This window comes from Podarcis vaucheri, assembly GCF_965113315.1.
Source record: "Podarcis vaucheri genome assembly, chromosome: 5".
Lineage (NCBI taxonomy): Eukaryota > Metazoa > Chordata > Lepidosauria > Squamata > Lacertidae > Podarcis > Podarcis vaucheri.
Window position 1 is genome coordinate 47181760 of NC_138763.1, and position 13075 is coordinate 47194834.

A 13075-nucleotide genomic window follows, 5' to 3' on the forward strand; every position below is an offset into this window, starting at 1 on the left:
TTACGTGTATCACTTTGGCATCCATGCCATAGACTGGACACCTATGATCTAATGGTGGCTGTGCCTTTGCCACAATCCGAGATATCTGACTACAAGAGCACTCCCTCCAGCTAAAAAAGGGCTCTCAAGGAAGAAAAATTGAGGCAGTTGCCTTAGACTCCATCTTAAGCAAATTGTCTAGACCTGAAGGGGGAAAATGCTTAGCCAAGAGCTACATAGAAGGAATCAAGATTGTTGTACTATAAAGCAAAAACCCCTCTCTTGGCCAGATGGATATACACGCTGTACTGTATACATTTCTTAAGAGACTTCACTTTCAAAAATGAAGCAATGTATTCATGGAGCTGCCCCTGCCCTGCATTTATTCCTTTCTTTGTGCAGGAGTTGAGCACAATCCGTTATTACAACTATTCTGCAATAACATCTGCAGAGTATTATGTAAAGTTCTCTCTGCATGCTGCCAAGACAGTATGAGGTTCACTCTGGCTCCTGCATCATTGGTTGTGACTGAGCAGAATAATATTCTTTGCTGTACTTCATATGACTATCTTACTCCTTTCATCAAAAGGCATTAAAGTTTGAGGGCCACAGCACCAGGCTAACTTCATGCCCCTGCTACCACCACTTTTTCCTTTATTAATTGGATTTTAAAACAAATCTGCAGAACAAAGTCCAAATTCACATGCATTCAATGTGTAAAAATCACTTTGCTTAAGCAAGCGCTAGCGGAATGCCCTATCCATTCTGCTTGTTTGTCTATATACATTAGAAGAGATAAGCTGACTGGCTTGCTCTTCTGCTTACACTAATTCACCCATCCTGAAAGACCTACACTGGCTCCCAGTACATTTCCGAGCACAATTCAAAGTGTTGGTGCTGACCTTTAAAGCCCTAAATGGCCTCGGTCCAGTATACCTGAAGAAGCGTCTCCACCCTCATTGTTCAGCCCAGACACTGAGGTCCAGGCAGAAGTGAGGTTACAGGGAACCAGGCAGAGCGCCATCTCAGTAGTCAAGGAAATAAACACTATCTGACTTTTAGAAGACATCTGAAGGCAGCCCTGTTTAGGGAAGCTTTTAATGCCTGATGTTTCACCATTTTTATATACACTTTAAGCCACCCAGAGTGGCTGGGGAAACCCAGCCAGATGGACAGGGTAGAAATAATAATAATAATAATAATAATAATAATAATAATAATAATAATAATTGAATCATCTCTCATTGTAGAATCAGATATGTGTTGTTGGATAACTAGTGGGGTAGCCACCTGGTCCACCCAACCTCATACAGAAAAATGAGAGAGAGCAAAGGGCTTCCTAACATGAATAGTGGTTGGTATGTGTGTGTGTGTGTGTGTGTGTGTGTGTGTGCGCGCGCGCACACACACACACACACACACACACACACACACACACAAAGCTGACCTCCCCCCATATCCAGAAGGATTACATCATAACTCAAGTGAAGAGCAGTGGTGTGTACAATGGCCTGAAAAGGTTTAGAAAAACAGAACTAAGACTCACACAGATGAACCATGCCCCTAGCTACAAAAAGAATTCAGGGTCATTGGCCAATCTAGCCTGGAAAAACACCTTCCAAAAACACGGTGATCAGTCACTTCCAAAATGTGAAAACAAACCCCATCTGCCTAGCCTCACCCAGGAGAAAGCTCCCTTAGCTCAAGTCCATCCCACTTGAATATCTGGGATATCTGACATTCATTATTTGCACTTGAAAAGTTCTACATTAAGAATGAACGTAATGTTTTCCATTTTAGAGAAATTAAGAAGATGCACCAAATTCCAGAACACAATAGCTTCAAACAACATAATGGATGTTCCTTGTTCGGAACACCTCTCCTCCATAACTGCCTAAAGAACACTTAGTACTGGTTCAGAATTTTTGGGAGGTTTGATTGGGTGAGCACATACATTACAACTTGTGTAATAGATTGGAAGCTGTCAGATCTGTTCAATAGGAGGCAATCCCTCATACCGCTAGTCAGTAATTTCCCTTCAACCGTGCAGAATGCACAACACAACTGATCACTGGGATTTGTGCCAGACATTCTCTGTGTATTACATACATAGATACATAGACCAAGAAGCTATGCATAATATTTTTACCCCACTCCCAGTTTCAGAGTATTTGCTAAAATCTGCTACTAATAATAGCTCCTATAATGAATTCACTGTGTTTTGCCAGCAAAGTCTGCATAATGACACAGAAGGAACAAAGCTGTATGTGGCTAGCTACAGGTATGATTTGGGGAAAATATTCAGGAGAAAGATGGTGTGGCCACAGACAAAAAGGCTTGCAGATTAGATGTTAACTTTATTAACATATCACACACATGTTCATTTATTTATAGAGGAAAGTGATCTTTTTAGCCAGTGCCAAGAAGATCTGCAAAACCTATCAGTTTCCTCCTCATAACAAACTTCAATTCTCTCTGGCTGTCAAGTTCAATGCTTTTTGAAAACAGGACAGAGTACCCAGAGTGGTGTACAGTATAACCATAAAACTGCAGTATGTTCAATTAAAGTACAACTAAAAAACTTTCCAAAGGCAACAAAGAACATAATCCAGCCAAAACTTAAACGCAAAAATCTAGAACAGCAGCAGCAGTATAAAAGGGATTTCCCATAGAAAGTGGCAGCAGAATTAGGTCGCTATCAAAATTTCCAGTGAAAGAGACGCAAAAAGGAAGCTTGACAGATTTTAAATGAGAACGCTGTGGTACAACCAAATAAAAGGCTCCAAAGAATGGATGACCAAAGCCAAGTTACTCCTATTCAGACTCCAGGAGTGTATCTGTGAAATTCGGAGGTTTTTTTGTTTTGTTTTTTTGTCCAAATGTGAATCATATTTGTGGACATTGAATTGCATTTACCATTTTACTTCCCACTTATTTGGTTGGAGAGATCCTTTTAGAGCTCTTCGTAATCCCATTTTGCTTTAACTACCCTGAAACAATCTGGCATTGTCAGCAAAGATGGCTACCTCACCACTCACCTCTGACTCTAAATCCTTTACAAACAAGTTAAAAAGCACAGGTCCCAATACCAATCCTGGGGGACTCTTCTTTCTACATCTTCCATTGAGAGAAGTCTCAATGCTCTCTGCTTCCTGTGTCGAAATCTTTTAGACAGTCTAAGGACAGAATGTGGACTGGATCACCTCTATCAATAAGATTGTTGACACTCTCAAAGAATTCTAACAGGTTAGTGAGAATCTATCCAGAACAGGTTGAATCACCTCAGCAGTGTTCTTGACTAACAGTACTTCCATCTACAGTAGTCTGAATTAAGTTTCAGTTTATAAACTCCTATCTGCTCCTGAATTCATGCCAGACACTAATTTACCACTTTTACTGCCTCCCTGGCATCAGATGATGGAACTAAGAGGTTATCTGCCTACTGGCAACACCTCAGCGCCGTGAGAATATCCAGTAGGAACTGTCCCCACAGGAAGTGTAATTTATTTTCTGCTTCAATTCTGTTTATTTTTCATTCAGTTGTATTTCAGATTTAGCCTGAGTTTTCAATATATACATGGAAAGGCTGCATTTGAATGAATTATAGCCACTTTCTAAAACCCTTGTCTGTCCTTCCTTCCCTGTTGCTACCTATTATAGCCTACCTATAGGCTTAGCAGCATTATTTTATGCAAGGACATTGCAACCATAGACCATTCCAGTACTAGCAGAAGCCACACCTCCCCTCTTTTGGAAAATACTTTAACCGGCTGCAAGAGTTTGGCGAGGACAATACAGCCCATGAATCATCATGCGGAGGAGGGAAAGCGTTTCCGTCTTTCTCCACAATGAACTAGAAATTTTCAGCTTAGAGAAATAAAGCTACTTTCAACCCTGAAATTCTATGCATGTGCTCTCAAAAGTAAGTCTCACCGAGTTCAAATGGGACTTGTTTCCAGAGAAATGTGCTAGCCTGAATGTATTGCAGGCTTGTACACAACACTGTGAGAAAGAAACGGGTCTTAATTCATTGCACCAGATAAGGATTTCTACAATCACAGCAAGATTTCCCAAACTTCCATATGCTAAGGTCACCACCAAATTTGATGAGGCAAATAACATTCGTGTTTCAGATCTCTGTAATACAGGCATCCCCAAACTCGGCCCTCCATATGTTTTGGGACTACAATTCCCATCATCCCTGACCACTGGTCCTGTTAGCTAGGGATGATGGGAGTTGTAGTCCCAAAACATATGGAGGGCAGAGCTTGGGGATACCTGCTGTAATACATTTAATATTTATGGAATTCAACCACATCTGGGCAACAGCTCAGTGGAAACACAACTGCTTTGCATGCAGAAGGTCCCAGGTTCCATCCAAAAATGATCAGGGGATCTGAAAGACCCCTGCCCAAGACTTTGAAGAGTCAGAGTAGACAATACTGTGTTAGATGGACAGTCTGACCTGGCGCAAGACAGTTTTCCATGTTCCATTCTCTAGAAGTACTGAAAAGAAGTAACCAACCTAAATGGTGAGCTAATGCATAGAAACAACAGACAAGTCCTGTTTATGGAGGCATTTAGAGAACACGATTTTTACTCCCATTCCACAGGAAGCAAAACTGAAAGAACAACCACTTCCCTGAACAGCTTTGTTTCCACCGGTATTTCATGCTGGAATACATATTCCTTTCATGCTCTTCCTCTCTTGCCAAATCAGTCATCTGAATATACATACTATGTGCTAAAGTGGAGCCGGACACTATGAAAGCTACTTTGGCAATTGCTGACTTTGTGCCACTATACAAGAACACAGGAGACTGCCTTATACATCGGTCCATCTCAGCATTGTCTGCACCCGGTATCTTCAACCTTCTCAGGTCCAGCACCCACTTTTAACCCAAACATGCCTTTGGGGACCCATTTCTTAACCTTTTACCATATATTTGCAGGGCAGTAGTGCTCCTGTTGTGACCCACCTTGGATCTGGCCATGACCCACCAGTTGAGGATCTGTGCTCTACAATGATTGGGCAGTGCTCAGGCAGAAACCTTTCCCAGCCCTACCTGGAGATGTTGGGGGATTGAACCAGGGACCTTCTGCATGCAGTACAACGGCTCTACCATTCAGCTACGACAACACAGAACACTTAAAAAAAAAAGTAACTCTGAAGTCAATGGAACTGGGGATCAAATCCCAGGGGCAATCAGGAATTTACTGTTTTGGACCTTGATTCAATGCAATGTTTACCAATGCCAGTTGTGGTAGATTTCTCCCACATCAGACAGGGCCAGATGGAGGCTGTTAAGAGTATAATTCTGGGAAAAGCTAAAAAGGAACCCTCGTCTGCGACAGGCATTCCGTCCAGATCCTGAAGCCCAGTCCAGCATTTCAAACGTTCCTCTTTTTAAAGCTCTTCCAGGCAATGTTTCAGAAAGCAGCTACTTGAGCTGAAGAGAAAGGTAATGGTGCCAAGCCTGAAGGGAGGGGAAAAGTTTGAGATCACACAATGCTGTCTTGTAATTAGACAAACCGCTAGGTCTGAACGGCAGCAACTCCTCCAAAGCAACTGGTCCACTTCCTGAATTCTACTCGTAATTTGTACCAAAGAACAGTACAAGATCAGCCCAAGTCGAATGCAACCTTTGGTGGTGGTGGAAGGGCACTTGCAGGTAGTGGGTAGAGCAACATATGCAATTCTCAACAGTGCTCATTCCCGCCATGCAAGAATCATATTTCTTCACATCTCCCCACTTCTCTCCATATAGCCAAGCAAAGGGCACCATCATGGTACAAGGACGCATCGCGCCCAAGCAGAAGCACTCAAAAGAGAGTGAAGAGCATGGCTGACAAGGAGCATGGCCTGGAGAGAGGGCCAAGACAGAGAGGCCTGCATTCGGACTCTGGGCTGCCTAAATGTAATTCTTTTCCTTCCATCAGAGACACTCATGGAGTTGGGAGGGTTAGTTGCCACAGTGCCCATGGCAAGTGCTTTTGTGGATTCCTGGACACTGGGAATCAAGCCTGCTCCACTTTGATTCTCCCCTTTCAGCAGTATGGGCCTCATTCTGGCTTTTGTTTCCTGGTCATAGTAGAACATTGCAAGGAATTGGGAGTCTTTCTAGTTAGAAGTCACGCTGCACAGGTTGGGCAGGTTTCACAGGTGTGCTGTTAGCAAGCATCTAGTTGTTTGTCACAAAGGGTTGCTGAGTTCCCCTTGCCTTTTTTGCAGAAGGAGGAAGACCCAAATAACGTACAAACCTCTCTAAGCAACTACTTAGCAAACATACATGTCAGCACCCTTCACTGATGCAAACTGCTGCAGTGCTTTGTACAAAGTTTTTACATTGTACATTAACGTTTTGTTACAATAATGATACCAGAGATACTGACAGAGTTACCAACATGCAGTGGATTGTATTTATTCTGGTTCTGACACAAGTTATAAGTCATCCCACACACCGAGGTGTGACAAACATTCTGCCTGAAAGAAAATAATTGCGTCATTTCTCACTGCAACTAGTCTCTCACACAGGTGTGACTTCTCTGCCACTAAGCAAAGGTCCCCCTTCACCAAGTAGAGTTAGAGTAAGGGTAGTGGTGAAATACTGCAGACTGAAGAGGTATTTTTTTCTACAATGCAAGAGTTCAAATGTCAACAGAACAGGGCACTGCTGCTTCAGAATGCCTCTTATTTTTCAAACCTGGACCAGCAAAGACACAAGAGATGCCCGATTCTTCAGAGATGTTAAGAAATCCCACCCCAAACCTGTAAGGAATTCACTGTCTTTTATCCCAGGTTTTCCAACGTTCTCAATAGAAGCAGAATTTGAGTCTCTTCTCTTGACATAAACTGCATTCCAGATACAAGTAAAACAGCAGAACAGAATAAGAGAAACTCAGGCAGAAATTGGGGGAAGAAGGTCTGTGTATTTTAGTCATGAAGGAAATATTCCTTCAATCCTGACAGATCACACAGAACTGTCATTAGCCAGGCATGTTAACCTTTGACAAACCAACGGTCGGCAGCCTATTAGCCTATGAGCTGTAAGTATTGTACAATATGCCTCATAACACCAGAGCCATTCATAGGAAGTGACTGGCAGGAAAACCCTTGTACGCTTGCCAGTTTGCTTGTAACAGGCAACCCACAGCACCGCTACCAATAATGCCACTTTGAAAGATGCTTTTTCAATTCCTCCTGGAAACATTTCCCATCAACCGGACTCAAGTGGGAATGCGTTCTTCAATCTGGCGTCGCTTTTTTAAGAATGGCTGCATCAACAGTGCCTCATCATTTTATGGGAGAGCTGCCTGGAACAGCTTCCTGCAACAAGCAACTAGAAGTCTTCCCCCTTGCTACAGACAGAGGATTCAAAAAGCTGCATGAATCACAGGGGCTGGCTTTCCGTCATGGAACTAAGCAGCTTCACTAGAAAGAACTTCATATAGATTTTTAAATAAAATAAAGGCAACCTTTTTAGTCTCATGTTTTACGAAAGCAGCCCAAAAAAAATGCAAGGCATATCTAGGAAAAGCTTCCAGGAAAGGAATAAGTGTTTTGATCAGAAAGAGAGGGTCCATTCCTTACAGACACAGCTCTTCAAAAACTACATACTGTACCTCATGCACTGTATCTTAGACTGTTTGTCCTGAACTACCAGCACACTACCAACAAAACATAGGGCTTATCCACACTTACCTTTTTTCTGCTCTTTCCAGGCACTGTCTGCACGTAAAAGCTCCATGTCTGAGTGTTTTTTTGTTTTTTGCTTTGGAGCTCCCCCCACTTTCTAAAGCTCAATTGGAGCAAATGGCAATCTGCCAAGCCCCCCCCCCCCAGTTTGATGTTTGCTCTGACCAAGTGCTAAAGGGTTTTCGCAGGTAAAGCTCCATGGCAAACAAAACACACCCACCCACCCCAAAACCCCTCTCAGACACAGAGCTTTTAATCACAGACCTATGCCTGGAAAGAGCAGAGCAAAAGGTAAGTGTGGCTAAGCCCCAAAACACAGAGTCACAAATGTTAATTGCAAGGCAGGGAACTGGAAGTCCAAGGTACCAGGAGAGCACGGCTCCCATTAGCTTGAGCCAGCATGGTCAGTAATCAGGAATTATGAGAGTTGTACTCTAACACCTGGAGAAGCACAGGTTTCCCATACCTGTCATAGGGGAAGCAGCCACAACTTTTCCAAAACACTAAGAGCATGTCATTGAGCTGAGCTTCTAATTGTTTTATTTGTCTCTGCACCAGGGAAGTTTTATTATGGTTTTATTGATTTTGTTTGTTTAAGTTGTATTTTGTATTTTTATATACGGTATCAATGATTGTAATTTGTAAGTCACCTACATAATTTTACTGCTGACCAGTCATCAAATTACTAATAAAGATGATGCTAGTAATCCACTTCTAACAGAAATTCTATTCTCCTCCCACTTCACTACCCATACTACCATTTCAAAATAAAAGGCAGAGAAGAATTTATCTGCTCACACACTCCATTATATGAGAAGAGTTCACAGATGGAAACTGCATTGAAAAAGGAAAGGAAAGAGAAATGGATCAGAAAACCTTCACACATGTAAAAATGAACTTCTAAGTACACTTCGATAAAAAGCAGCCATCCCAGGGTTGAACTAAAGGAGAGTCCTTGTTAGCTAGTACTGTAGGAGTACTTTCATAGTTTGGCTTTGCCCCCAAGATGAGAGGGGCAAAACACACAAAATAACAACTGCTTATAAACACAGCTCCTTATAAAAGACCATTATGGACTAGCTAGGAGGTACACAGTTTAACAAAATACATAGAACTCAAGTTGAAAACCCTTGAAATCACAGCCTTGTACTGTAAAACATTTGATAACTCATTCTTCTCAGTATCTAGTTATGAAACGCAGCCAGCAATCTATACCACATTGGGCATAATTTTTGTGTGGAAAACTGAATACAAATGGAATTTAATCATTAAGAATTCTGCAAGTACAATATAAGCTATCAACTTACAAAAACTTGTATAGGGGAGGCTTAATACAGGCATCTCATTCTAACATTCCAAACAGCTTCCTAAATTAGAAAAAAAAACCAGTTGGACATGCCAGCTTGCTTAGTATTAAATGAGTCAAGAGAGCACAGGAAGCAGCACCACAAAACTTCTACTGTGCAGCTGATATTCCGGCAATGTTATCCTATAATCTATTTGTTTCTTTAACACAGGCATCCCCAACCGTGGCCCTCCAGCTGTTTTGAGGCTACAACTCCCATCACCCCTAGCTAACAGGACCAGTGGTCAGGGATGATAGGAATTGTAGTCCCAAAACAGCTGGAGGGCCAAGTTTGGGGATGCCTGCTTTAAGAGAAGCCATAGCAACCACATACAAAATAGAACAGTTTATTCATACACAGCTTTACAATATAGCTCATCATAAAAGGTACACAATGCTGTCAGCATTCATTCAATACCATTTTGCATCTCAAACAGTTCTACCAACAACACTGGAAATACTGTTTCACAAGAAGGCAAGAAGAACATAATCCTACCAAACTGCCGACGCCACTTCCTGAAGCATCCAGGTGTTCCTTGAACATCCCCCATCCACATACAGCTCCTATCCTACAACTATTCTTAGCCAGTAAGTTCCAACAAGGCGATGGAAGCAACTGAAACACTTTTCAATCTGAACAAACTAAACCTACTCTGGTCGGGCACTGGTTTGGTTTTGGGTTTTTTTTGCTTTCCCTCCCAGATGTCCTTCGGGCTCCTCTTCTCAGTCCTATTCAAACAACATCCCTGGCTTTGAAGCCACGCCTCGAGGAACGGAAACAACAGTCAACCCTCTGGAACATGTTTCCTATAAACTAGAAGCCTGCAGAACAGCCAGCACATTGAGCAAACTGCCAATTAACCAAATACATTGCACTGGGGAGAGAGGGGGGGGGGAGAGACTGAAGGAGTAGGAGATGGCTGCTCCCAAAGCAACTCAGAAATCTGAATCCACAGTTCCTGCAACTCCTTCCAAGTACATTCTATTTTTCTAGCCCATGGATTATATAGCTGGTAGAATACACAACCAAAACACACCACTATGGAGCATCTACAAATATACAGAGGAAAGAGTATACAACCCAGTCCTAAACTAGAACATGGATCTCATTTAAAACCATAGACATAGTTTCTTTTACATAGCTTAAGAGCTTCCAACTCTTCATTAGTCTACATGGCAAGCACAAGATGAATACTATAGAATGCTTCAAGTCCCATCAGTTTTATCTGGTATAAACAGCACACACACATTCATGTATTCAGACAGATGTACATCACAAGCTGTTACATTTTCATGGAAGCTGGCGCAATGAGTTCCACTACTACAATGGGAATTACCCCCCCCCCCCACATGACTCCTGCACCCTCCTCATATCTTCCTGGTATGGTCAGCTGAGCACCCAGAGCAAGGTGCAGGGACAGGAGAGGGGAGATTGTTCCTTCAGAACAATAATTTCTGCTTGCCAGGTAAACAATCACCTACAGGTTGAATTCCATCCTTTGCAACTGGTAGCGTTGCATAACTGGAAAGGATTAAGTTTCAATGTTGAAGCCAGTTAGGGAACCAAACACCTGTAATTCCAGATCTGTGGGAGATGGCTGGCCTTCAAGACTAACTAAAACACTGTGTACACATTCTAAGTTCTTAAACCAGTCAGAAAACAATCAGGAAAATACTAGACCTGTGTGTTAAAACAGCCTACTATAGCTTGCGATTCTTAGTTCTATGGTTGGTTTCCGAAACAAACTGTGAGCCCCAAATGAATTCAATTCAGTTCAAGGACCAGGATCCATTCTAGGTAAACTTTCAGAGGCCAAATGTCAATGGTGGGTGGCACCAGAAGCAAACGTGGCCAGGACAATACATGTGAGTTTTACCTTTGTAGGGTAGGCTAGTTTCCTCACACTCATCCTTCATCCGGGCAAGCAAAAAGTATTATCAGAGTTCCAAGGACAATTGATTAGAGCATGGTGATCATAGCACCAAGGTTGCAGGTTTGATCCCTAAACAGGACAGCTGCCCATTTCTGCATTGCAGGGGGTTGGACTAGATGATCCTCAGGGTCCTTTCCAACTCTACAATTCTACACCAAGGAGATGCAAAAGCTGGGTTGGTAGGGTGTGTAGCTTGGGAGAGTTCTGAAGGCCAGATAAAGAGGCCTGAGGACCACATTTGATCCCTTTGGTTCCCCACCCCTTAACTAGATAGCTGTAAACACCAACAAGTTCAAGAGCCATGTGGAGGGAGGGGTCCACTTTCGAAGGAGCAGAGGCAAAAAGCAGTGGGGAATGATTGCAAGGCTTTGCTCAAATCCCCATCTCAATAGTTACTGGCATGTTTGGGGAAAACAGCTATGCAGTCCAGGTTCTCCGTTGCCACGAGACTCTTGGATATGTATAACAATACCGTTTTAATAGGACCGAAGAGAAACCAGATTATTAGTGTATGGCTGAAAAATGGCTCCAAGACAATTAAAGGGTGGCCTCCGCTTGCTTACTTCACTGGGTGTGGGGGAGAGGATTAGTCAATGGAACAAGGTCAGCACATTACATTTGGTGGGCTAGAGAGGTGCAAGATGCATTTCTCTGGGCCAACTACAGTGTAGCCAAATGGCATGGAAGACAAGTGTGGGAGAGAAAGACCATCAACATTTTCTTTGCATTCACTAAAGGCTTCCAGACACAAATACCCATCTGTTCTCTGGTTCAGAGCGGCCACTCTTCACTATTAATTGAGGCATACTGCTAAATTCTAGTTTCCAATATACAATTTCCATGTTGGAGGACTTTAGAAAGATCACCTAAGCAAACTATCATAGTGAGCAGTGGCGTAGCGTGGGGGGTGCCAGGGGTGCCGGGCGCACCGGGCGCAACATCTGCGGGGGCGCGAGTCCAGAGGGAGGGGACAAGTTCCTTCCTCCGCCGGGCTCCCCGCCGCCACCGCCAGCCTTGCGCCCTAGCGCGCGCGCGCCCCCCACCGCCGCTGCGGCTGCGCTCCGCAGACTGGCCGTTTTATTTGGCTTTGAAAGCCCAACAGCTGCAAATCAGGCGCTCTCCCCCGACCCGCGCCCAGTGCCTCTCCCCTTTCTCTCCCGCTTCTCCCTTTCCCAAGGAATCCGAGAAGACCTGCGTTTAATGAAACGTGAAGTGTGAAAACTTCCTAAGCTGCAGAGGCGACTCCTTAATGATGTTCCCAGATGTGGCGGGGCTGGAGAATGGGGTGAAGGCGCGCAGAGGCGCCTGCCGGAGAGGGAGAACCTCACCTTGCCGCGGGCACCGCTAGGGCCCGGGTAATGGGGGGGAAAGAGCTCTCCAAGCCGCGCGTAATTACGCACCGCAGAGATTCTGCCCTTGCGATGGGCGGCTTCCACCTCGCTCTGGAAAACACCCCGTCCTTGCTATCTTCTTTTTTTTTTTAATTATTATTTCTTTTCGCGCTGGGGACTTGTTTCATGGGGCTGAGGGGAGGGGAAGAGTCCGATCACTTGTTTAGAAAACGAAAAAGCGGGGTGGGGGGGAGGGAAGAGGGCTGCCAGCACCTCCGAGCTATTCCGGTGAAATTCAATTTGCACTGAATTCTAAAGATCCTCTCGCTGATTCTCTTCCAGGCTGTTACGCGCCGCAAAGACAGCTTGGAGGAACAGCCCACAAGGCAAAGCTGAAACTCCTTCCCTACCACAAAAATACTTTGTATTGGACTTTGTGGTTGGAAATAATTTCACTGGGTGCCCACCAGATACCCAAGCGGTTGCAGGGAGAATGGGGCTTTGGTAATCCTGGTCCCTAGTTAATTCTGAGAGGGTGTTTTTCGGTTTCCCATGTGAGGGACAGAAAGGATGAAATTTCCACCCTATCTGACACAGCCTCATAGAATCATAGAATCATAGAGTTGGAATAGACCACAAGGGCCATCGAGTCCAACCCCCTGCCAAGCAGGAAACACCATCAAGCACTCCTGACATATGGTTGTCAAGCCTCTGCTTAAAGACCTCCAAAGTAGGAGACTCCACCACACTCCTTGGCAGCAAATTCCAGTGTCGAACAGCTCTTACTGTC

At 43.8% G+C, this 13075-nt stretch overlaps 1 protein-coding gene across 15 annotated transcripts in view; it reads right to left on the minus strand.

Moving 5' to 3' along the window:
• The window catches only part of SH3PXD2A (SH3 and PX domains 2A), a 248555-nt gene that overhangs the window by 34892 nt on the left and 200588 nt on the right, over nt 1-13075 (minus strand). The window contains exon 1 of one of the 15 annotated variants that reach the window (XM_082225244.1): nt 9517-9714. The exons of the other annotated variants lie outside the window; for them this stretch is intronic. Coding sequence (XP_082081370.1) covers nt 9517-9577 — 61 coding nt within the window. The 5' untranslated portion in view covers nt 9578-9714. Of the gene's footprint in view, nt 1-9516; nt 9715-13075 lie in introns of those variants that run through there. 15 annotated transcript variants of the gene reach the window in all.